Source organism: Bos indicus x Bos taurus, chromosome 7, assembly GCF_003369695.1.
Source record: "Bos indicus x Bos taurus breed Angus x Brahman F1 hybrid chromosome 7, Bos_hybrid_MaternalHap_v2.0, whole genome shotgun sequence".
Taxonomy (NCBI): Eukaryota; Metazoa; Chordata; class Mammalia; order Artiodactyla; family Bovidae; genus Bos; species Bos indicus x Bos taurus.
In genome coordinates this window covers 50963378-50988883 of record NC_040082.1, presented here as the reverse complement: position 1 = coordinate 50988883, position 25506 = coordinate 50963378, and the positions used below count along the sequence as shown (strand labels likewise).

Genomic DNA, 25506 nt, shown 5'->3' with positions numbered 1-25506 from the left:
TAGCTAGTGGCTACTTTATTATCCTCTTCAGTTCTAGAACATGACAGAATAAAAAATCTTAGGTAAAACTCTTAAATTTACTTGTATCTTCTCTAAGCAGAAAACTCCCCCATTTCTTTAACCCAGAGCTTCTGGAAAACTGCCACTTCTCTTTTTCTTGAGAAATAAGGAGGGAGTGGTCTTTTTCCAAAGACACCTTATTTGCAGTCATCATGGTGTACATTCTTCATCTGAATATTCTCTGAAATTGTGTCCCAATAATTTCAAACCTAAATAAATGATAAGGACAGATATTTTACAAATTTAATTTGTTGTCTTTGGCTTAGATTGCTGAAAGGAATTTCAGGGTGGTTGGGGAGGACTCCTGTTACTATAGTCTGACCTTTAATACTGATTAAGTATTTTATTTAACTTGTACATATTGAGTATCTGCTGTGTTCCAAGCATTCTTCCAGATATTGGGGATGGTCCTGAAGAACTGAATATTTCTGAAACTGGGAAGGGAGAGCAGCAAGAATGATAAAGAGTAGGTCTTAAAAACTATTTAGATGCAGTTATGGGAGACATGCAAAGCTCTCTAGCAGTCCTTCCTTTACAAGATGAATGAGTGGTTCTGATGAAAGACTTGGATATCTAGTTTGAATTTGGATTTTTAGATAATAAAGGAATTCTATAATATCTGAAGTTTATAATATAAGCTCTCTAAAGTCAGAGACTGTGGTTTTATATCTATATTTTCCATGTTTCCAGTTCATTGCAAATATAAATACTTGGTAAATTTTGTTGAAATGCATTAATTCATTTGATTAATTCAACAGTTTAACACTGTGATGGTGATACAAACGTGTATAGTAAATTAATGAACATGCTGGGGAAGACAGGTAATTGTGTCCTTTGTTTATAGAATGGATTTGGGATAAAATGTGGATTGGGCGTAGAATATAACTGTCTTGTCTGGGTCTGTCTCACCCTTGCTGCCCTTGGGTTTCCTAATCAGAACTACCACCATAATGGTAGATGCTAAATATACCTTTGTGAGTTTTGCGTCTTGAGTCTCAGTCTGTACCTTACTTCTGCTTTTCTTCCTTTGGACTAATCACCAGTGAGTCCAGTGTTTACGCATAGTGCAAAGCTAAAGCTATCTATGGTTTTTTGGGTGGACCAGGTTAAGGAGTAATGCTTACAGTAGAATGTGTAGAATTTAGCTTTCAAAGAACCACCGATTTAAGTACTCCCAATTTTGCTTTCTCTAGTTGCTGTTGCTAGCAGGGCTTCTACTGACTCAAGGTTAAAAATTATATTAAACTGATTTTGCCAGCTGTTGCTTTCTAAATGTCATCACTCTGGATCCTTGAATTTCTTTCTGAGAATTTGTCACTTCTTTGCTGTTCCCTAATCTACAGTGTTTAGACTTTGGGGCAAGTTCCTCAAACTGCGTCCTTCCATAAGAATTTTCAAGTTACCCATATTCTCTCTTCTTCCATATCTCTTGACTTATCCTCCTACAGTACATCCCCTTTTCTTTCAGAAATGGTCCTCTGCAAGTATGATTCTTGGTAACTCTTGAAGAGTTACAGAGTTAAGAGAAAAGCTTGTGTGTATAAAATGTTGAAATACTTTATAAATCCCATCTTTCCATTTTCCTTTTCTAAAGAAATTACAAAGTAGTCTGTTTATTGTTTGTTTAAATTGTTCTTTACAAGCCTGTTTTATATAAGCTTATCTTCATAGGAGCTAACTAGGTAATTTGTTCTGATGAAAATATCCAGGAGGGATATATTGTCAACTTGAAAAATAGACTGTTGGACCTGTACACAGCAAACAGTGTCTTAGTGGTTTTCTTGTTTTTTTTCTTTTTGTGTGTATATGCTTTAGGGGTGAATGTTCCTGAAATTCCTTGTATCCCAATGCTAAGGCACCTTTACATGAAGTGGGTAAGACTCACTAAACCACAACCGTTCAAAGATTTTCTTTGCATCAGTTTACGAACTTTTGTCATGAGGAACTGTGCAGGTAAGGGTCTATAATTGTAGTGGAAATATACATGTACCATTCTAAAAATATCCTAAAGCAAACTGCATAGATATGATACATTGTAAGTGAAATTATATTATGCTGTTACTATTTATGTTTGTAACTTACCTTATATAAATGTACTTTTTTTTGTTTTAAAGACAGTAGACATATGATTTATCTTTGACCCTTCACAAAGTGTCAAAAATGTCTCTACATATTTCTTATGGACACTTTTTATATAGGTTTGTTTTAATAAATTGTTGTACATTTTCTTTGTCTCTGGTCTCTTGATCTTTTTGCATGTAAATGTTGTCTGACTTAATATACCTTAAAGTATAAAACATTGCTTTTATGATACTACATTTTTGTTTCAAAACCTTAAGTATTTCTTCTGTCCTAGTGTGTCAAGTGGGAACTGTTCTGCTTCAGAGTTCATAACAATCAGAGCTGTTCTTGATACCTTATTTCAGAGTCCTTTCCAAAGTACCCCTTTTATTGTCAGGCTTGCCTACTCACTGTTCCCAAACAGCCATACCAGCTCTCACCTGAGTGTCTTCTTATTCTTGTTTTCTTGTCCTGAGGTTTAACACTTCCTTCCTCCTCTTTACTTGTACGCATCTTTTATGCAAGTTTTGCCTCATCAACTTACTTCCTTCTCTTTTTTATGTAGTACACCAGATTTGATTTTTGTTCTTGATATGTTCTGCCTTTTTATCTTTTTATAATTATTCATGTTTTATGTCCATGTCAGTTGCAAACTCTTTGATGGATAGGCTCCTATCTTGTGATCTTCCATAACACCTAATATAATACTGGTCACATAGAGAGATGTTTAAGTCATTGAGCTATTTATTTTAATGAAAGATCAAATTTTCAACTTGCCTTTTCCCCCCTCAGTTATTTTCAGCTCAAAACTATTGAGATTCCAGGGAATTTAAAAAAATACTATATCTCCAATGTTACTGAAAAATCCATATGCTGAATCAGTATGTGGTTGACTTACTAATGGTTTTGTTTCCAATGATAAATTGTAGAGAGCCAGCCACTCGGCTATCATTTTCAGACATAGAATTTATGTTATTCATTTCTGTTGCTGATTTGAAAAATCATCTTGGCAATTTACATTGTTCCATTGAAATTGTTTTTCTTCAGGACCCACAAACTCCTTGAAATATGTCCCTTTAGTAACAGGCCTAGCCTCTGCCCGCAACTTGGAACATTTAGAAATGGTTCGAGTTCCTTTCCTTGGAGGTCTTATTCAGCATGTAGTTGAAGACAGTTGGAGATCAGGTATTCATTTTCCTTTAGTTACTAAATATTTTAAAAATCTGTTAAAAAAATTATTAAGCTTTTATTTAGCTTTTCTACAGAGTCTTTATAAAAGAAATGCTTGTTAGTAATTTTACTTTCTATCTGGTATATTTGATGAAGAATAAGTAACTATGAGTGTGGCTAGTATTCATTTCCTTTTTATGCAGTGTTAAACCTTCTCAAAATGATAAGTCATATTTTCTGGCTTGTTAATACTTATCAGTTAGTTAATAATTCATGGTATATTTGAAATCTTTCTGAGAAATGTTAACAGAAATATCCTAGTGTCTATTGCTGAGAAGAGATATTTTTTGACTTAGACAAATTAGGTCTACAAAAGAACTCAGGCATTAGAAATGTTAACCTAATGTTTGTCTGATACTTTATAGTATATAAAATGTTTTAAAGTTTGTCAGTTGGATACTAGATCACCCATACCCATCAGATGATGGCTTTTAAAAGAAAAAAAGATTTTACTGCCTAGCACCCATAATTATATTTTAAATGATCATGTGTAAGTAGAATGTGCTCCATGTAAACTATCTCCTCATTGTAAGAAAAAGACCAAGAAGTATAGTTATATAGATAATTAATAGTTGGGAACAGAAAATGTAACCTTGAATGTCCAAAATGTAAATGGAAAATCATAGAGTATCATTGGTAACAAATAGATGTTATCATTAATACTGTTAAAATGAGTAAGCAGTGCATTTTTAACATTTTGTCAGTTAATCAAGTCTGGTGCAAGTGTAGTTCATTACATTTTGTGAAGGGAATGGAGACTCCCTCAAAATGAACAGCGCAATTTTTACTCCATGTCTATAGCTAACAAGATTACAGTCAGAAAGGAAAAGAAGACCACAGTGGAATCGTTCATTAGAAGACCTAGAGAGAGGTGCCAAAAGCCAAGAATTTGCATAAACGGCCTAAAAGAGCAACAGAGACTCTTCTTCCCTAATAAGTATTTAAGAACAACTCTAATTTTACTTAAGGAGCCAGAATATCTCACACAATAGTTAATTTCAGAAAAATCATAGATCCAAATATAAAAAATAAACTTTTTAAAGGAAAAGTTTGGAGAATGTTTTCTTTAACATTGTTGGGCAGAGATTCGTACATCAAAAAGCATTTACCATAAAGAAAAAAATTGGTAAACTGTGCTAAATTAAAGAGTTTTTTTTGTTGTTCATCAAAAGGCATAAGTGAGAGCTTGAGTAAAAAAGTCAAGCTACAGACTGGGAGAAGCTATTTGCAGTACAGCTATCAGATAAATATTTAGAATACAAAGTAATGCTCAAAATTCTCTAAGCCAGACTTCAACAATACGTGATCCGTGAATGTTGTTCAATCTTCCAGATGTTCAATCTGGTTTTAGAAAAGGCAAAGGAACCAGAGATCAAATTGCCAACATCCCCTTGATCATTGAAAAAGCAAGGGAGTTCCAGAAAAACATCTATTTCTGCTTTACTGACTATGCCAAAACCTTTGACTGTGTGGATCACAATAAACTGGAAAATTCTGACAGAGATGGGAATACCAGACTACCTGACCTGCTTCTTGAGAAATCTGTATACAGGTCAGGAAGCAACAGTTAGAACTAGACATGGAACAATAGACTGGTTCCAAATAGGAAAAGGAGTACGTCAAGGCTGTATATTGTCAGCCTGCTTTATTTAACTTATAGGCAGAATACATCATGAGAAATACTGGGCTGGCTGAAGCACAAGCTGGAATCAAGATTGCCGGGAGAAATATCAATAACCTCAGATATGCAGATGACACCCCCCCTTATGGCAGAAAGTGAAGAAAAACTAAAGAGCCTCTTGATGAAAGTGAAAGAGGAGTGTAAAGAAGTTGCTTTAAAGCTCAACATTCAGAAAACTAAGATTATGGCATCCAGTCCATCACTTCATGGGAAAGAGATGGGGAAACAGTGGCTGACTTTATTTTTTAGGCTCCAAAATCACTGCAGATGGTAACTACAGCCATGAAATTGAAAGACACTTGCTCCTTGTAAGAAAAGTTATGACCAACCTAGACAACGTATTAAAAAGCAGAGACATTACTGTGCCAACAAAGGTCCATCTAGTCAAAGCTATGGTTTTTTCCAGTAGTCATGTATGGATGTGAGAGTTAGACTGTAAAGAAAGTTGAGCACTGAGGAATTGATGCTTTTGAACTGTGGTGTTGGAGAAGACTCTTGAGAGTCCCTTGGACTGCAAGGAGATCCAACCAGTCCATTCTGAAGGAGATCAGCCCTGGGATTTCTTTGAAAGGAATGATGCTAAAGCTGAAACTCCAGTAATTGGCCACCTCATGCGAAGAGTTGACTCATTTGAAAAGACCCTGATGCTGGGAAAGATTGAAGGCGGGAGAAGGGGATGACAGAGGATGAGATGGTTGGATGGCATTGCCAACTCAATGGACATGAGTTTGAGTAAACTCTGGGAATTGGTGATGGACAGGGAGGCCTGGTGTGCTACCGTCCAGGGGATCGCAAAGAGTTGCACACAACAACTGAACTGAACTGAAAGAATTTAAAATACATATATTCTAATTTATGTATTTAGAATACAAAAAGAACTAATACTAGTGAGAAAAAGTCAGAAACAAGAGGAAAAATAGGAAAAAATTTTGAGTAGAGAAGATCTTAATGAAAGAGGATATCTGAACGGCCAGCAAACATGAAAATACGGTAAATTTCACTGATCATAGAGAAATGAAAATTAAAACCACAGTGTTATATACAAGCACTAAAATGATTATACCTAAACAGTTATCACTGAAAGTGTATATAAATGCTTTACTGAAAGTGCTATGGTCAAATGGGATAATTGTTTTTGTTCCTCTTTTCCTTTAACTAGGTGGTTTCCGAAATTTGCACACTATTGTTTTGGGAGCTTGTAAAAATGCACTTGAAGTAGATCTTGGTTACCTCATCATCACTGCTGCCCGTAGGTATGTTTTCTCTTCACATTGGGTCAGAATTATGTTTTTATCTGTGCTATAAAAATTGGCAGAATATGTATATGACGTTTGATCATGCCTTTTTCAGATTTAAAATACAGAGAAGTTGTTTAAATAGCAGTAGGTTATCATTTAGGGGAAGTCTTCTATACAACTGATGACCAACTGAGCTGCAGTCCAGACCCAGCAAGTGTTAAAATGCGCATGATCTCATCAGAAAAAAGCTGTCAGTTATCTGGAAGTGCCTGAGATTCCAACAGAAGTCAGTACTGATACTTGCTCAGGAGCCATTGTTTCGTCCTCTGGACAGTTTTCTGAATTGTTTTAGTTGGTGATACTTGCTATTTAGAAATCACTGTTTTAAGTCAGCTTTTTCAGCATCCTGACCTTTAACCCTTAAATTTTTAACCTATCTTCACATCACTTTATGCCACATTTACTATTTCCTACATATCAAAAGTCTACCTCTGCTTTTACTTTTATAATATTTAAATTGAATTTTAAAAAAGGAAACTTCCTTTCCATCATAGAATATGAAGAGTATAAATAAAACTGTATTTAAGTGAATAGATATTGTTACCTACTATATAGGACTATACTCTGTTAAAAACAGGACTTAATATTAACCTCTAAAAGGTATTGAAGAAATACCAGATTCTTGCCTTGACTTAATCAGGTTCAGGAAAGTACCAAAAAGGATATAAGATTATTATAATTTGTTCTTACTGTGACTTTAGTGTACACATTAGATGTGCCCACACTTTTATAAAATGCTCTTTTAAAGGAAGCATCTCTGATATTTTTTTGTGGAGGAGGCAGTGTTTTTGCATTTGACACTTCAGTACGATAAACTTCTTTCAGAGCGTTACATTAGGAAGAACCTTTTATTTTGATGGCTTTCATTTTATTCCTTTATGTGTCTCTCATTCGTAGGTTACATGAAGTTCGGATCCAGCCTTCCCTAACCAAAGATGGCGTCTTTTCCGCCCTAAAGATGGCAGAGTTGGAATTCCCCCAGTTTGAAACCCTTCATCTGGGATATGTAGATGAGTTTTTGCTGCAGAGTAAGAATTAGCTCATTTACTGCCCTAAAATTATTGTTGGAAAGTTACCTGACAAAGTGAACCCTAAATTTGGATGTACCATTATTTTCCTAGACATAAAAATACTTCAAATCTCAGGTGCTCTCACTTCTTGAAAAATTTGAACTTGAAGAGCCAGTGATTTTTTGTTTTCTACATTGCCTCTGATTTTAGCATATTACAGAAAATGAAGTGATTGTCTACCCAAAAAAAGATCCTTACCTACATTTGATCTTGTCTCCGCTTTGCTCCCCAAGTTTCTCTCCCATTCTGCCTCATTGTTTTCACAGGATGTCACCCTTGCTTCTGTTTGCTGAATTTGACCTACCACACTTCTTGAAGCTTTTGCTGGTCCTCTCAGATGAGGTCCCAGCCCCTACCCCTGCTCTTCATTTCTGTAATAAGCCTGCTGGGGGTTCTGGATTTTCTGATAGTGTTAGCATATTTTGGTCAGTATTCATTTAATAATAACTGCTGTTGGAAGGCTTGTTCACACCATTTTCTGGAATGTATTTAAAATTGGGAATTCAATCCTTTGGGTTTGAATGCATGTCAGTTCACTATTCAAACTTTTTCCCACATGACAGTAGTCAGACATGCAAGAACATTTACACCATCAGCATGTTTTTATTTTTGCAAGAATTAGTTTCTTACTCATGTAATTTATAACAAGTCTTTCTTAAACTCTGGGTGTCACCAGGTGGTGTTTTTTTTTTTCTTTGGATCTAATTTGCATTGTAAAAGAACGTAAGAAAGCTTTGTTGTTTATGTTGTTCAGTCGCTCAGTCATGGCCAACTCTTTGCAACCCCATGGCGTGCAGCATACCAGGCTCCTCTGTCCTCCACTGTCTCCTGGAGTTTGGCCAAATTCATGTCCTGGAGTTTTGCTGAAATTCATTGATGCTGTCTAACCATCTGATCCTCTGCTGCCCCCTTCTTTTGCCTCAGTTTTTCCCAGCATCAGGGTCTTTTCCAGTGAGTCGACACTTTGCATCAGGTGGCCAAAATTATTAGAGCTTTAGCATCAGTCCTTTCAGTTACTATTCAGAGTTGATTTTCTTTGGGATTGACTGGTTTGACCTCTTTGTAGTCCAAGGGACTCTCAAGAGTCTACTCCTGCACCACAGTTCAAAAGCATCAGTTCTTCAGTGCTTAGCCTTCTTCATGGTCCACCTCTCATGTCTGTACATGACCACTGGGAAAACCATAGTTTTGACTATATGGACCTTTGTTGGCAAAGTGATGTCTCTGCTTTTGAATACACTCTCTAGGTTTGTCATTGATTTTCTTCCACGGAGCAAATATATTTTAATTTTGGGGCTGCAGTCAACATCCACAGTGATTTTGGAGCCCAAGAAAATAAAATTTGTCACTGCTTCCACTTTTTCCCCTTCTATTTGCCATGAAATGATGAGACTAGATGCCATGATCTTAGTTTTTTTAACGTTTGAGTTTGAAGTCAGCTTTGTCACTCTCTCTAACCCTCATTAAGAGGCTCTTTAGTTCCTCTTCACCTTTTTACCATTAGAGTGGTATCATCTGCATATCTGAGGTTATTTCTCCCAGCAACCTTGATTTCTTAAGACAGTCCAGATCAAACAATATGACTGTTGTTTTTCCTTTTTCAGTGAAATTGCTAACATTCTCTGTTTCTACAGTATCTATATAGTAACTTAAAATTATTAGCTTTAGCTTAATTTTATTAAGCTAATAATTTTAAGTTTACTGTATAGTAACTGAAAATATGTTATATATATTACTACATAATAACTTAAAATTTTAAGTTAATAGTAATAGTTAAAATTATTATTGGTAATTTGGTGCTTTTTCTGCAGTCTTGTTTTTTGTTCTTCCTAAGAGCTAAAAACTTAATGGATTTGTATATTCATGATGACTATATTTTAGGTCCACTGAGAATTGTCTTTATAACCAACTATTTCTCAATAGTGTTTGTTTCCCCTCAACACACATTTTCATTTGAAAACACTTTACCTTTTGACTACCATTATCTTATGTTTGCAACATAGCTTATTTCATAGTCTTCTTTATACTTAATAATCTATTAGTTATCTTTTTATACGTCATTCTTCATATTTGCTACAGTTCACCCATTTCTCTTATATATGTACTTTCCTCCGTTACTCCAAAGATAAGTCTGGGATTCTCTGTATGGGAATAGGTGCCAATTGCCTCCAACAAACATGGAGAGATTACAGGTCACTGTTTATACTCTGTCACTAATCTCTTGCCTCTTAGCCATTTAGATTTTGAAATATCTTTCCAGGAGGTTGGGGTGGCTCCTGGTAAAACTCGCATCAGTTCTTTGTTCCAGAGATTCTGGCAAAATATAGAAATATCACCTTTGTCCCCATACACTTACGGTAAAAGTGGCAGTGCCAGGTTGGGGAAATGGATGTGCTGAAAAGTAGATGCTGTGTACTAGGAATGTAAGAAAAGTGATCCAAGGATGAACACTCAGAGAGGGGTTCTTTGTTTACGTGGATTCATGATTTCAGAGCTTTGTGGGAAAGTGCTAGGGGTGTAAAACTCATTCAGATTCAGGAGAAGTATAGAATAGTCTTTAGTGTTGGGACTTTGGAAAGAAGGAGTGAGATGGAATTTTATTAATCATGGGACCTGGGGCACATCATTTCTTGGCTTCAAATCACCCAATAAAAAAGTAGAAAACGGTCTTATATCCATTTGACAAGTGAGAAAACATGGACTTTTATAATCTCTTACACTTAGAAAGCATTCAGTAGGGCTTCCCTGGTGGCTCAGTGGTAAAGAGCCAACGCAGGGGATGCAGGTTCAATCCCTGGTCTGGGAAGATCCCACATGCCTCTAAGCAACTAAGTCTGTGTGCCACAACTACTGAGCCAGCATTCTGGAGCCCTCGAGCCACAAGTGCCGGAGTCCAAGTGCCCTGGAGCCTGTGCTCTACGGGAAGCTACCGTGATGAGAAGCCCGTGCACCACAACAGAGAGGAGCCCCCACTCAGAGTAGCTCAAAACACTATAACAGAGTAGCTCACCACAGTTAGAGAAAGCCTGTGTGCAGCAAGAAGACCCAGTGCAGCCATAAGTAAAATAAATCTCAAAAAAAAAAAAAAAAAAATTCAGTAAATGGTAGCTTTTACTTCTAGCTGACCTCTGGGCTGAAGGAAAAAGAAACAGTCTAAGTCCTAGGTGATGTAATCAGGGTTCTGAAGAAGTGTGACAATCAGGAGACCCTAAAAATAGGAACAGATATCAAAGGAATGAATGTAAGACATGGATTTATCATGCTAGGCTGCAGCAGTAATGCTGGAAACACCCACTCAGGTTCAAGATGATCATAAGCGAGAAGGCAAATTATACTTCACAGAGCAAAAACAAAGTTTTTACCAGGAGATTAAAGAGTATTTCTCAGCAAAATTATGAAGAATTAGTTAAGGTAAAATGTCCAAGAATGCCAGTAAATACAAAAAAAAAGGGACCCTAGGAGCGAGACCATGAATTGTATGGAAAGAAATTTAAAGAGGTGGGAGTAAATCCCAGTAATGGGCAGGACAGCTTCACCAGAGCAACAGTGTTTTCTTTGTAGTTTGTGTCAGTTTTGATCCCTGGGATTGTGAGAGACATTTATTGGGTTCCTATATCCCAGTATTATGCTGGACATTGAAAATGTAACTGTAAACTAGGCAGAGTCTAGTTTTCCTTCAAATTGCTCATAGTAAAGTGGACCATCCTATAGAGTAAAGGTCAGGCAGGTGGCAGGAATAATAATAGGAAGCAGGAGACACAGTGTGATATCCAGTGGCATAATCTAGACTGGCTGATCACTAAACCCAGCCCCTACTTTCTGACAAGACAGTAGACCCTAAAGCCCAGACAGAGAGAACGGGAGTGTCTGAGTTAAAAGTCCACTCTCTAAGGTATAAATATTTACTAACCAATACCGTAGTTCTAAAAATGGATCCAGATTCTCAAAGTTCACTCTTCTCTACACATGGCCACACCTGACTTGAAAAACATTATCCTTATACAGCAAAAGAGTTACATTTTAAATAAATAATTAATTAATTTGGCTGTATCGGGTCTAAATTGTTGTTCATTGTGTCATGCGAGATCTTTTAGTGCATCACACAGACTTTGCAGTTGTGGTGTGTGGGTTTAGTTGCTCCATGGCATGTAGGATCTTATTTCCCCAAGCAGGGATCAAACCCACATCCCTTGCATTGCAGGGTAGATTCTTTACCACTGGGCCACCAGGCAAGTCCCAGAGAGTTATATTTTTAAGATTTTATTTTTCTTTTTAAAAGCTAATAAAACTTTACCATAAATGTAAACCAGTACAATGTATCCGTCAGTTTTGCTTTAAGACTTCACATTCTTTTTTCCTTTTCTAGACAATTGAAAATAATCTGCTAGCTGTCTCTTAACTTTTAACATAAATTTTTATTTTGCAAAATAAAGGCTACCATTTGTACAGAATACCTAACCCAAGATTGTATCTGAACCTGACAATGGACAGATGTAGCAGGACGGTCATAGAGAGTAATCATCAGATCAGATCAGATCAGATCAGTCGCTCAGTTGTGTCCGACTCTTTGCGACCCCATGAATTGCAGCACGCCAGGCCTCCCCGTTCATTACCAACTCCCGGAGTTCACTGAGACTCACATCCATCGAGTCAGTGATGCCATCCAGCCATCTCATCCTCTGTTGTCCCCTTCTCCTCTTGCCCCCAATCCCTCCCAGCATCAGAGTCTTTTCCAGTCAGTCAAGTCTTCGCATGAGGTGGCCAAAGTACTGGAGTTTCAGCCTTAGCATCATTCCTCCCAAAGAAATCCCAGGGCTGATCTCCTTCAGAATGGACTGGTTGGATCTCCTTGCAGTCCAAGGGACTCTCAAGAGTCTTCAACACCACAGTTCAAAAGCATCAATTCTTTGGCGCTTAGCCTTCTTCACAGTCCAACTCTCACATCCATACATGAACACAGGAAAAACCATAGCCTTGACTAGACGAACCTTTGTTGGCAAAGTAGTGTCTCTGCTTTTGAATATGCTATCTAGGTTGGTCATAACTTTCCATCAAAGGAGTAAGCGTCTTTTAATTTTATGGCTACAGTCACCATCTGCAGTGATTTTGGAACCCAAAAAGATAAAGTCTGACACTGTTTCCACTGTTTCCTCATCTATTTGCCATGAAGTGATGGGACCAGATGCCATGATCTTCGTTTTCTGAATGTTGAGCTTTAAGCCAACCTTTTCACTCTCCACTTTCACTTTCGTCAAGAGGCTTTTTAGTTCCTCTTCACTTTCTGCCATAAGGGTGGTGTCATCTGCATATCTGAGGATATTGATATTTCTCCCGGCAATCTTGATTCCAGCTTGTGTTTCTTCCAGTCCAGCGTTTCTCATGATGTACTCTGCATATAAGTTAAATAAACAGGGTGACAATATACAGCCTTGACGTACTCCTTTTCCTGTTTGGAACCAGTCTGTTGTTCCATGTCCAGTTCTAACTGTTGCTTCCTGACCTGCATACAAATTTCTCAAGAGGCAGATCAGGAGGTCTGGTATTCCTATCTCTTTCAGAATTTTCCAGTTTATTGTGATCCACACAGTCAAAGGCTTTGGCATAGTCAATAAAGCAGAAATAGATGTTTTTCTAGAACTCTCTTGCTTTTTCCATGATTCAGCAGATGTTGGCAATTTGATATCTGGTTCCTCTACCTTTTCTAAAACCAGCTTGAACATCAGGAAGTTCACGGTTCACGTATTGGTGAAGCCTGGCCTGGAGAATTTTGAGCATTACTTGACTAGCGTGTGAGATGAGTGCAATTGTGCGGTAGTTTGAGCATTCTTTGGCATTGCCTTTCTTTGGGATTGGAATGAAAACTGACCTTTTTCAGTCCCGTGGTCACTGCTGAGTTTTCCAAATTTGCTGGCATATTGACTGCAGCACTTTCACAGCATCATCTTTCAGGATTTGAAATAGCTCCAGTGGAATTCCATCACCTCCACTAGCTTTGTTCGTAGTGATGCTTTCTAAGGCCCATTTGACTTCACATTCCAGGATGTCTAGCTCTAGGTCATTGATACACCATCGTGATTATCTGGGTTGTGAAGCTCTTTTTTGTACAGTTCTTCTGTGTATTCTTGCCACCTCTTCTTAATACCTTCTGCTTCTGTTAGGTCCATACCATTTCTGTCCTTTATCAAGCCCATCTTTGCATGAAATGTTCCTTTGGTATCTCTGATTTTCTTGAAGAGATCTCTAGTCTTTCCCATTCTGTTGTGTTCCTCTATTTCTTTGCATTGATCACTGAGGAAGGCTTTCTTATCTCTTCTTGCTATTCTTTGGAACTCTGCATTCAGATGTTTATATCTTTCCTTTTCTCCTTTGCTTTTCACTTCTCTTCTTTTCACAGCTATTTGTAAGGCCTTCCCAGACAGCCATTTTGCTTTTTTGCATTTCTTTTCCATGGCGATGGTCTTGATCCCTATCTCCTGTACAATGTCACGAACCTCATTCCATAGTTCATCAGGCACTCTATCTATCAGATCTAGGCCCTTAAATCTATTTTTCACTTCCACTGTATAATCATAAGGGATTTGATTTAGGTCATACCTGAATGGTCTAGTGGTTTTCCCTACTTTCTTCAATACTGGATGTTAAATAGTTGACAGCTTAAGTTGTCAAGATTCCATGACACTAAAGAATCTTTTGTTTTTTAAATCTTTTTCTAGGCAGAATGGCTAATGCAGATCTGGTGAAATATGGTTTGGCTGATGTGGTGGAAAATCCTGGTATTATCACTGATATAGGGATGAAGGCAGTCAATGAAGTTTTCTCCTGTATCAAATATCTGGCAATTTATAATTGCCCCCATCTACATAACCCATACAATTGGATCTCAGGTACTATATCTTAAGTACAGGTATATTTTATTGATGTCAAAATAATACATATCTTTGTTTTCTGTATGGCATTAACATTCCTCATGTAAAATGTAGATTTTTATATAGATTGTTCATAGAAGTTCTGGGAGCCTTTGATAACTGAGTTAGAAACACTTTCAGTGCCTCTTTGAACTCCCGAGATTCTCTGCCTAGAAATTTGCACTTGTCGAGATTATAGATTCAGTCGCACTAATTGTTATGTGTTTTTCTTTGGGCCGGGCATGTAAAATTAAGCTTAGGAATTGTTGCCTGGGATATTATGGTTGTTTTCTCTGTGTTACCTTAAAATGGCATATCATCTGAACAGACAAAGTAGGTATGTATGTATTTTAAAAACTTCAATTAAATGACATACTAAACACGTAGTGAAATTTTCTATTACCTTAAAATTTTAGGCTACTTCACATGATATCTCCCTGCCTGATACCTTGGGTACAGAAGTGTGACTTTTGCACTTGGTATTTTCCCTTATGAGAGGAGTTTTATTCCGCGCGCTGCCCCCCCTCCCCCCCCCCGCCACCCCAAGAGAGTAATGCTATTTATTTTTTTTAAGGCACTTCTTAGATACCTAAATTCACAAGCCTTTAATAAAGTCATAGCTAGAGACTTTTCATTTTGACATCCTCGTACCAAACAGGCCCTCTCACTGACAGCTGCAAACCAACACTGACAGCTGTCTGAGCCACCACACAGGGATACTACAGCTCCACACAAAACCCACCTCCAGGCCTATTGCAGGGCTCCTGAGCCTCTGCTAAGATCAGTTGTTAGAATGGCCATGTCTCACCCATGGGAAGAGAAGTTCTACCCCTTGCCCAGCTGCACCAGGAAGCTATTGGAAAGTACAAGCTTTAGGTTGTAGCTGGCATAGATCACTTTTAAAAAATAACATTTATTGGGTTTTTGGTTTGTTTGTTTTCTTAAATACAGAAGAGTATAAAGAAGAAAATAAAAAATGGCCTATAATCCCATCACTCAGAACTCCTGTTAACACTTAAAAACTAAAAGTAATACATGCACTTGATAAACAGTATCAAACAGTACAGAAAGGTACAAAATGAAAGGCCTCCTCTTCTCAAAGGTAACCACCATCAATGGTTTCTTGTATATTTTTCTGGACAGGTTATTTTGTGCATTTGCAGCCTATACATGTATAGCATTTAAAAATGATTTATGTATACTGAAGGACCTTACTATGTATATACATTGTCCTGTAACTTGTATTTTGCATTGAGAATATTTTGGAGAGCTCTCCATATTAGCAGGCTTATTCGGTTCTTCATTCTTTTAGTAGCTGCATAATGTTTTATTAAAGGAATACACCAACATTTCTTTTAACTAGTGTCCTGTTGTTAAATAGGCATGTAGGTTTTAAGTGAATCACATTTAAACAAAGACAGACTTACTTTCAAGTTAACGATTTCCAGTCCATCTGGTTCTCATGAAATTGGGTAAGGAGACATCATAGTTTAGAGTCATTAAGTATTAGAGATCATGAAATAAGATAAAATTTACACAAAGAAAATGGGTTTGAAAGTCTTTGTGACCTATAGCAAAATTCATGAGTAATGGAGAAAGTGTTAGTTAATATTTTCTCTGGCCATGTCATTTCTTCAACAGACCACTCAAGGTGGACTCGATTGGTTGATATCAACTTAGTGCGTTGCCACGCTTTGAAGCTGGACTCCTTCGGCCAGTTTATTGAATTGTTGCCCAGCCTGGAGTTTATTTCACTGGACCAAATGTTTCGTGAACCACCCAAAGTAAGTCACATTTGAGAGAGTTTTGTACTCAAGAAAACAACCTAAGTAACTTTTTTCCCTAATGATATGCCTTTACAAATGATATAATATGACTTTTTACTGCCAGCCTCAGTGAAGGAAGGCATAAAGGTTATAATAATGGATGGCCATATGTTCTTGTGAGTGAATACTAAGGGGTTTCCAGATAAATAAAAAAGTAAGTGGAAAGCTCTCCATCAGGTTTATAAAGTTAAGGTAAGAGCAAAGGTGGAAATTTGAGCTAAAGCAAAAATTATTACTTAGAGTAGTTAGTTGAAAGATTAGATCTCTAATTAGCAACCCAAAATATAAGTAAGGATTAGGAACTTATTTTGGATGTTTTCTTTTGCTGCTACTTTTTCTACTCAGTTGCGTATCTGGGGAAATCTGAAGTTGCCCAGTTGTACAAAATGTTATTTTAAAACTTCTTAATGTATACAGAAACTTAACTTATTGTAATAAAAACTTAATGTTTCAATGAATTAGGTTCTCTCTTGTCAGTTCTTAATGGTTATACCCTCACTGTTAAAGCAGTGCCATATAGTAGGGAAAGCTCAGCGGTGCTGCATAGTAGGGAAAGCTCAGGGTTTGAGGACAAATTATTTGGTTTCAAGTCTCAGGTGTAACACATACTGGTCATGCACTGTTGGGCAGATCCCTTCCCATTGTGCATGTCATCATCTGTAAATTAAGACTAATAACTTTGTCTTGCTTGAGGTGTTATGGGCCTTAAATGAGGTTCTTTATGAATAGGTGAAAGTATTTCTTAAAGTGCTATATAAGTATTCTATGTAAAGATGAAATGAAGGAATATTAAAACTGCAGTGTTTAATTCTAACCCAAATTAATAAACATGTGGTTTTGTCTTGCTTCAGGGCTGTGCTCGGGTTGGTCTGAGTGCAGGCACGGGAATTGGGGTTTCCTCGGCCCTTGTTAGCAATCAGAACTCCAACAATGACAATGATAATAATGCCCAGAATAATGCCAACATCCACGACAACAATCACCATCACCCAGATGACTCAGATGAAGAGAATGACTTCCGGCAAGACTTGCAGCCAGGAGAGCAGCAGTTTGCAGCCGACGGTAACCCAGATCTTTTGTGAGCTCCAGATAGAGATGATTTTTACTTTGGGTCATGTTTCTCTGACTTTCCTGTTTCCTTCTCCTCCATTTCAGTTTGTCACTTTATACATTGAGGAACCTTGCTAACAAAGCAGCTGATGGGTGGATGGAGTTTGCCTGTCTACTTGCTTGTTTTAAAGTTGTCTTTGCGACGTCTCTTGTCCATAGAATCTATTGGAGGTACTTACAGAAAGGGAAGGACTCAGATGCCATGAGAATTAGGGTGCAGTGAGCCTTAGAAGCCTGGCTTAATGGAGATTTAGCTGTCAGGATTTGGGTGAAGAAGCATCTTTCGGTATCTTGCTAAACAGTAGATATTCTCTCTCACCATTGAACTTGAGTGTGGAGATCATTTTTGGATGTACCAAGAATTGGAAAAATGAATACCAGATATGTGTAGAGATTGTGTTGGATACCCTTCACACACCTCTCGCCATTAAGTCTTCAAAGCCACCGAGAAAATTAAGCACATAAGCTAATAAGGACCTATGGGATTTAACTTATGTAACTATCCATCCAGTTCTTTGATACTGACTGAACTCCTGCTCTCTGCCACCCCAGCTATTATTAGGCTTCATCTGCCCATATTGATGAGTGAGAATGGAGTGAAATTGTTTCCTTACAGATGTTCCAGTTTCTCAGTTGACACTTAAGAACTGGAAAAGGAATCTCTTCTAGCCACTTTTTTGGTTGTTGCCCCTTCACTTATTCTCTTGGGCAGAGTAATTAATGAAAATAGGGTGCCCTGGTGTATTCATTACTTTCATAATGAAAGTATTCTGTGTATAATTTCCTTTAAGATCACTCTGTATATGCAGGGCCTGACCTAAGAATCATTTGTAGGCATTGTCTTCACTTCCCTGCCCTACATGTTCTCTCTATAGAGAACTCTCCATTTTGGCTCTTGGCAAAGTCACCAGTGGCTCTTTTATAAAGGTTAGTGATATTTTCTCCACTTGTATCTTCTCTGACATCTCGTCTTAGCTGCATTTGTCACTGTTGTCCACTTCTATCTTCCTGAGGTATTTGCTTCTCTTGGCCTTTCTGAAACCATTTTCCTGATTTTTCCTCCTATCTCACTGGACACACCTCCTCAGGTTCCTTCACTTGTACCATCTCCTGTCCTCCACTCTTGTCCTTGCTCTCCCTTTTTCTTTCTATAAGCTTATCCAGTCTCATGGCTTCAGTGCCAACTATATACAGTTGAATTCTAAACCTTTATTTTCAGCTTTGATATTTCTGTTTTTTTAAAGTAATTGCAGTTATATCCAACTTCATACTTCTGATTTCCACAGGAGTACTTTTAGGCATTTCAAACTTCTGGCTAAATCTCTCCTCCTAAAACACAAAAACAAAAGTGCAGAGCCAGCAAGTGCTAGGGGTTAAGGGGTGGAGTGTGGAGTCCGCTGTTTCTTTGCCTTCTTGTCCTTGTGTGCCATCACAAAGATCTGGACTTCAGAGAACACTGACCATCTGTAGGAAACTGGTGCAGCACTTGAAGTGCAGCACTCCCCAAATCCTCCGAACGCAGTTGTGTTTGGAGTTGATGTGCTAGACAGAGTATAGACTCCACTAGAAAGTTACATGGCCATTGGCTTCTCGGTATAGAATGGGGGGTGCCCTTCATTGTTAAGTCATATATTGATGCAGCACGAACCAAAACATATGCAAGAATACTGTATTCGATTTAAGAGAGAACAATGAAACTTACATCCACTAACATTTGAAATTAAGGTTCAGTAGATGTGAGATATAATTACAAAACAAATGAGGTACCGAATTTGTCAGATGTGTTATCTTCAAATGCTGAGAAGTAAAGGAGGTTAGTGACAAAATGCCAAGATTGAGGAACTAGACAGCCTCAACAAGAGGAAACCTAAGAATACCAAAGATGGTGGCAGCACTTTAGAGAAGTGAATATTGGCATGAAACATTAGGCTCCATGGGTCTTTCCAACTTCATGCTATATTTTTGTGTATTTTTATTATTACATACACGTCAGGTTAATTCTTTTAAATAAAAAATAAGGACATGGGGAATTCCCTGGCGCTCTAGTGGTTAGGACTCGGCACTTTCACTGCCATGGCCCAGGTTCCATCCCTTGATGGCACCCACAAGCCACAAGGCACAGCCAAAAAAAAAAAAGATCTGGAGAAAGGGCATGTGACTGTTGATCAAAATTCCAAGTACAAAGAATTCAAGTAAAAGAAACAACAGGAAAAAAAAAAAAAAAAACAAAGAGTGGTATAGGGATTAAAAATAAAAGGGATCATGAAGAATGAATGTTAGCTGAAATGACTAATATTAATGCTTGTACTCCTTAAGTACCAACATAACAATATTTTAAACAGTTTGAAATTGATAGTCACATGTCTACTTTACTTACTGTAGAATTTTAGAACTTTTCATAAATGTACTTTTGGATTAGTGCTAGAATGAAGTAGATTTCACTCTGTTGCCCTGTTTAACTTAATCAGCTTGCATGAAGTAATTGCCTGTCAAAGAAGGGCATTGTAAAATTTTAAAGACCATTTAATTTATATAAGTTAAGTGTCTTTGCTAATAAACCACTGAAATAAAATTTGGTGTTTTTTTAGTGAACATTATCATGAAAGTAATAGATGACTCTAACAAAAATATGTTTTCATTGTTATACAGAGTACTATTTAATTTACCAAGATTCAATAATTTGGTTACGGTATTATCTTAGATTTGCACTTCCAAAACTGTTAAGATTTAGAATGCTTTATTGTGAACTACTTATGTTAACTGAAAATCTCAGTTCATTACCTTCATTTTGCAGCACTGTAAAACAGGAGGAGATAGCCATATTTTTTAACAATTCTCATTGTCTAACAATATTACCATCTGTCAAAATCATGCTTCTGTAATTGCTAAAGCATTTTGCCAAGTTATTTAGATATGATTACTTTTGAAGTAATTATAACTGTAAAGCATAGTTTTATTTATATATCATTAACTGTTTTTCTATCTGGATTTAAAATAAATCCCATGTACTTACTGCTTTCAAAAGTGGGGTGCCACTCCATTCCCTCACCACCACCCCTGCAAATTAACCACTAAGTGAAACTGCTCTGCAGCATTTATTTTAGACAGTGGTTCTCAAATTTATATATGAAAGAGACCAGTTAGTGTATATGTAAAATCGCTCAGCTCCATCAAGGTTTATGATTATATTAGGTAACAGGATTTTTTTTATAACTGAAACAACATTTCACCTGAACAGAATGTTTGTTAAGCATTGATATTTGATTAAAAGATAGCTTACATAGTTTCTGTAAGTTAAAATTGTTCTGAAAAATATGTACTTCCTAATGATAAAATACTTTGAAACAAAAAAATCAAAACCAAGAATCACTTAGAACTTCCCTAGCCCCAAAGTACCATCATCTCATTTAATTACCAAAGACATCTATTGAGATATTATCCTTTCTTTTTTTTTTTTTAATTATTTATTTTAATTGGAAGCTAATTACATTACAGTATTGTAGTGGTTTTTGCCATACATTGATTGACATGACTCAGTCACGGGTGTACATGTGTCCCCCATCCTGAAACCTTCTCCCACCTCCCTCCCTCCCCATCCCATCCCTCAGGGTTGTCCCAGTGCACTGGCATTGAGTGCCCTGTTTCATGCATCGAACTTGGACTGGTGATCTGTTTCACATATGGTAATAGACATGTTTCAGTACTATTCTCTCAAATCATCCCGCCCTCACCCTCTCCCACAGAGTCCAAAAGACTGTTCAGTACATTTGTATCTCTTTTGCTGTCTCGCATATAGGGTTATTGTTATCATCTTTCTAAATTCCATATATATGTGTTAGTATACTGTATTGGTGTTTTTCTTTCTGGCTTACTTCACTCTGTATAATAGGCTCCAGTTTCATCCACCTCATTAGAACTGATTCAAATGTATTCTTTTTAATGGCTGAGTAATACTCCATTGTGTATATGTACCACAGCATTCTTATCCATTCTCTGCCAGTGGACATCTAGATTGCTTCCATGTCCTGGCTATTATAAACAGTGCTGCGATGAACATTGGGGCACATGTGTCTCTTTAAGTTCTGGTTTCCTCAGTGTGTATGCCCAGCAATGGGATTGTTGGGTTGTATGGCAGTTCTGTTTCCAGTTTTTTAAGGAATCTCCATACTGTTCTCCATAGTGGCTGTACTAGTTTGCATTCCCAGCAACAGTATAAGAGAGTTCCCTTTTCTCCACACCTTCTCCGGCATTTATTGTTTGTAGACTTTGATGGCAACCATTAACACTGGTGTGAGATGATACCTCTTGTGGTTTTGATTTGCATTTTTCTGATAATGAGTGATGTTGAGCATCTTTTCATGTGTTGGCTAGCCATCTGTATGTCTTCTTTGGAGAAATATCTGTTTGGTTCTTTGGCCCATTTTTTGTTTGGGTTGTTTAATTTTCTGGTATTGAGCTGCATGAGCTGCTTGTATATTTTTTGAGATTAAATCTTGGTTAGTTGCTTGGTTTACTGTTATTTTCTCTCATTCTGAAGGCTGTCTTTTCACCTTGCTTATAGTTTCCTTTGTTGTGCAGAAGCTTTTAAGTTTAATTAGGTCCCATTTGTTTATTTTTGCTTAAAAGGTGGGTCATAGAGGATCCTGCTGTGATTTATGTCAGAGAGTGTTTTTCCTATGCTTTCCTCTAGGAGTTTTATAGTTTCTGGTCTTATATTTAGATCTTTAATCCATTTTGAGTTTATTTTTGTGTGTGGTGTTAGAAAGTGTTCTAGTTTCATTCTTTTACAAGTGGTTGACCAGTTTTCCCAACACCACTTGTTGAAGAAATTGTTTTTACTCCACTGTATATTCTTGCCTCCTTTGTCAAAGATAAGGTGTCCATAGGTGCATGGATTTATCTCTGGGCTTTCTATTTTGTTCCATTGATCTATATTTCTGTCTTTGTGCCAGTACCATACTGTCTTGATGACTGTAGCTTTGTAGTACAGTCTGAAGTCAGGCAGATTTATTCCTCCAGTTGCATTGTTCTTTCTCAAGATTGCTTTGGCTATTTGAAGTTTTTTGCATTTCCATACAAATTGTGAAATTACTTTTTCTAGTTCTGTGAAAAATACTGTTGGTAGCTCAATAGGGATTGCATTGAATCTATAGATTGCTTTGGGTTTATACTTATTTTCACTACATTGATTCTTCTGACCCATCAACATGGTATATTTCTTCAACTATTTGTGTCATCTTTGATTTCTTTCATCAGTGTTTTATAGTTTTCTATATATAGGTCTTTTTTGTTTCTTTAGGTAGATTGATTCCTAAGTATTTTATTATTTTCCTTGCAATGGTGAATGGAATTGTTTCCTTAATTTCTGTTTCTGTTTTCTCTGTTAGTGTATAGGAATGCAAGGGATTTCTGTGTATTAATTTTATATCCTACAACTTTACTAAATTCATTGATTAGCTCTAGTAATTTTCTGGTGGTATATTTAGGGTTTTCTATGTAGAGGATAATGTCATCTGCAAACAGTGAGAGTTTTACTTCTTCTTTTCCAATCTGGATTCCTCTTATTTCTTTTTCTTCTCTGATTGCTGTGGCTAAAACTTCAAAACCATGTTGAATAATAGTGGTAAGAGTGGGCACCCTTGTCTTGTTCCTGACTTTAGTGGGGAATGCTTTCAGTTTTTCTCCATTGAGGATAATGTTTGCTCTGGTTTTATCATATATGGCTTTTATTATGTTGAGGTACTTTCCTTCTGTGCCTGCTTTCTGGAGGGTTTTTATCTGCATCTATTGAAATAATCATATGGTTTTTATCTTTCAATTTGTTGATGTGTATCACATTGATTGATTTGTGAATATTGAAGAATCCTTGCATCCCTGGGATAAAGCCCACTTGGTCATAACGTATGAACTTTTTAATATGTTGTTGGATTCTGTCTGCTAGAAGTTTTTGAGGATTTTTGCATCTATGTTCATCTGTGATATTGGCCTGTAGTTTTCTTTTTTTGTGGCATCTTTGTCTGGTTTTGGTATTAGGGTGATGTTGGCCTCATAGAATGAGTTTGGCAGTTTGCTTTCCTCTGCAGTTTTCTTGAAGAGTTTGAGTAGGATAGGTGTTAGCTCTTATCTAAATTTTTGGTAGACTTCACCTGTGAAGCCATCTGACCCTGGGCTTTTGTTTATTGGAAGATTTTTGATTATAGTTTTGATTTCCATGCTTGTGATTGGTCTGTTAAGATTTTCTGTTTCTTCCTGGTTCAGTTTTGGAAGGTTATACTTTTCTAAGAATTCATCCATTTCTTCCAAGTTGTCCTTTTAATTGTCATGTAGTTGCTGATAGTAATCTCTTACGGTCCTTTGTATTTGTGTTGTCTGTTGTGATTTCTCTATTTTCATTTCTAATTTTGTTGATTTGATTCTTCTCCTTTTTTTCTTGATGAGTTTGGCTAATGGTTTGTCTATTTTATTTATCTTCTCAAAGAACCCGCTTTTAGTTTTGTTGATTTTTGCTATAGCCTCTTTTGTTTCTTTTTCATTTATTTCTGCCCTAATTTTTATTATTTCTTTCCTTCTGCTAACTCTGGGGTTCCTCATTTCTTCTTTTTCTAGTTGCTGTAGGTGTAAAGTTAGGTTATTTATTTGATTTTTCTCTTGTTTCTTAAGGTAAGCTTGTATTGCTATGAACCTTCCCCTTAGTACTGCTTTTACTGAATCCCACAGGTTTTGGGTTGTCATGTTCTCATTTTCATTCATTTCTATGCATAGTTTGATTTCTTTTCTTATTTCTTCTGTGATTTGTTGATTATTCAGAAGCGTGTTGTTTAGCCTCCATATGTTTGTATTTTTAATAGTTTTTTTCCTGTAGTTGACATCTAATCTTACTGCATTGGGATCAGAAAAGATGCTTGAAATTATTTCAATGTTTTTGAATTTACCAAGGCTAGATTTGTGCCCCAGGATGTGATCTGTCCTGGAGAATGTTCTGTGTGCACTTGAGAAGAAGGTAAAATTCATTGTTTGGGGGTGAAATGTCTTACAGATATCAATTAGGTCTAACTGGTCCACTGTATCATTTAAAGTTTGTGTTTCCTTCCTAATTTTCTGTTTAGTTGATCTATCCATAGGTGTGAGTGGGGTATTAAAGTCTCCCACTATTAACATGTTACTGTTAATTTCCCCTTTCATACTTGTTAGCATTTGCCTTACATGTTGCGGTGCACCTATGTTGGGTGCATATATATTTATAATTGTTATATCTTCTTCTCAGATTGATCCTTTGATCATTATGTAGTGTCCTTCTTTGTCTCTTTTCATGGCCTTTATTTCAAAGTTTATTTTATCTGATATGAGTATTACTACTCCTGCTTTCTTTTGGTCTTCATTTGCATGAAATATCTTTTTCTAGCCCTTCACTTTCAGTCTGTTTGTGTCCCTTGTTTTGAGGTGGGTCTCTTGTAGACAGAATATATAGGGGTCTTGTTTTTGTATCTGTTCAGCCAGTCCTTGTCTTTTGGTTGGGGCATTCAGCCCATTTACATTTAAAGTTATTATTTGTATGATCCCATTGCCATTTACTTTGTTGTTTTGGGTTTGAATTTATAATAAACCTTTTCTGTGTTTCCTGTCTAGAGAAGATCCTTTAGCATTTGTTGAGGAGCTGGTTTGGTGGTGTTGAATCCTCTCAGCTTTTGCTTGTCTGTAAAGCTTTTGGTTTCTCCTTCATATTTGAATCCGATCCTTGCTGAGTATAGTAATCTGGGTTGTAGATTTTTCTCTTTCATGACTTTAAGTATGTCCTGCCATTCCCTTCTGGCCTGAAGAGTTTCTGTTGAAAGATCAGCTGTTATCCTTATGGGGATCCTCTTGTGTGTTATTTGTTGCTTTTCCCTTGCTGCTTTTAATATTGGCTTTTTGTGTTTGATCTTCATTAATTTGATTAATATGTGTCTTGGGGTGTTTCACCTTAGGTTTATCCTGTTTGGGACTCCCTGGGTTTCTTGGGCTTGGGTGGCTATTTCCTTCCCCATTTTAGGGAAGTTTTCAACTATTATCTCCCCAAGTTTTTTCTCATGCCCTTTCTTTTTGTCTTCTTCTCGGACACCTGATTTGAATGTTAGGGTGTTTAACATTGTCCCAGAGGTCTCTGAGGTTGTCTTCATTTCTTTTAAGTCTTTTTTTCTTTTTTCCTCTCTGCTTCATTTATTTCCATCAATCTTTCTTCCACCTCACTTATCCTGTCTTCTGCCTCAGTTATTCTACTGTTGGTTC

At 36.9% G+C, this 25506-nt stretch overlaps 1 protein-coding gene across 12 annotated transcripts in view; it reads left to right on the top strand.

Annotated features, from left to right (window-relative positions):
• Positions 1 to 25506, top strand: part of FBXO38 (F-box protein 38) — a 65202-nt gene that overhangs the window by 16643 nt on the left and 23053 nt on the right. For all 12 annotated transcript variants that reach the window (XM_027546028.1, XM_027546033.1, XM_027546029.1 and 9 more), the window contains 7 exons: positions 1876 to 2013; positions 3169 to 3306; positions 6192 to 6285; positions 7228 to 7358; positions 14114 to 14284; positions 15947 to 16089; positions 16983 to 17193. In XM_027546028.1, coding sequence (XP_027401829.1) covers positions 1876 to 2013; positions 3169 to 3306; positions 6192 to 6285; positions 7228 to 7358; positions 14114 to 14284; positions 15947 to 16089; positions 16983 to 17193 — 1026 coding nt within the window. The remainder of the gene's footprint in view (positions 1 to 1875; positions 2014 to 3168; positions 3307 to 6191; positions 6286 to 7227; positions 7359 to 14113; positions 14285 to 15946; positions 16090 to 16982; positions 17194 to 25506) is intronic.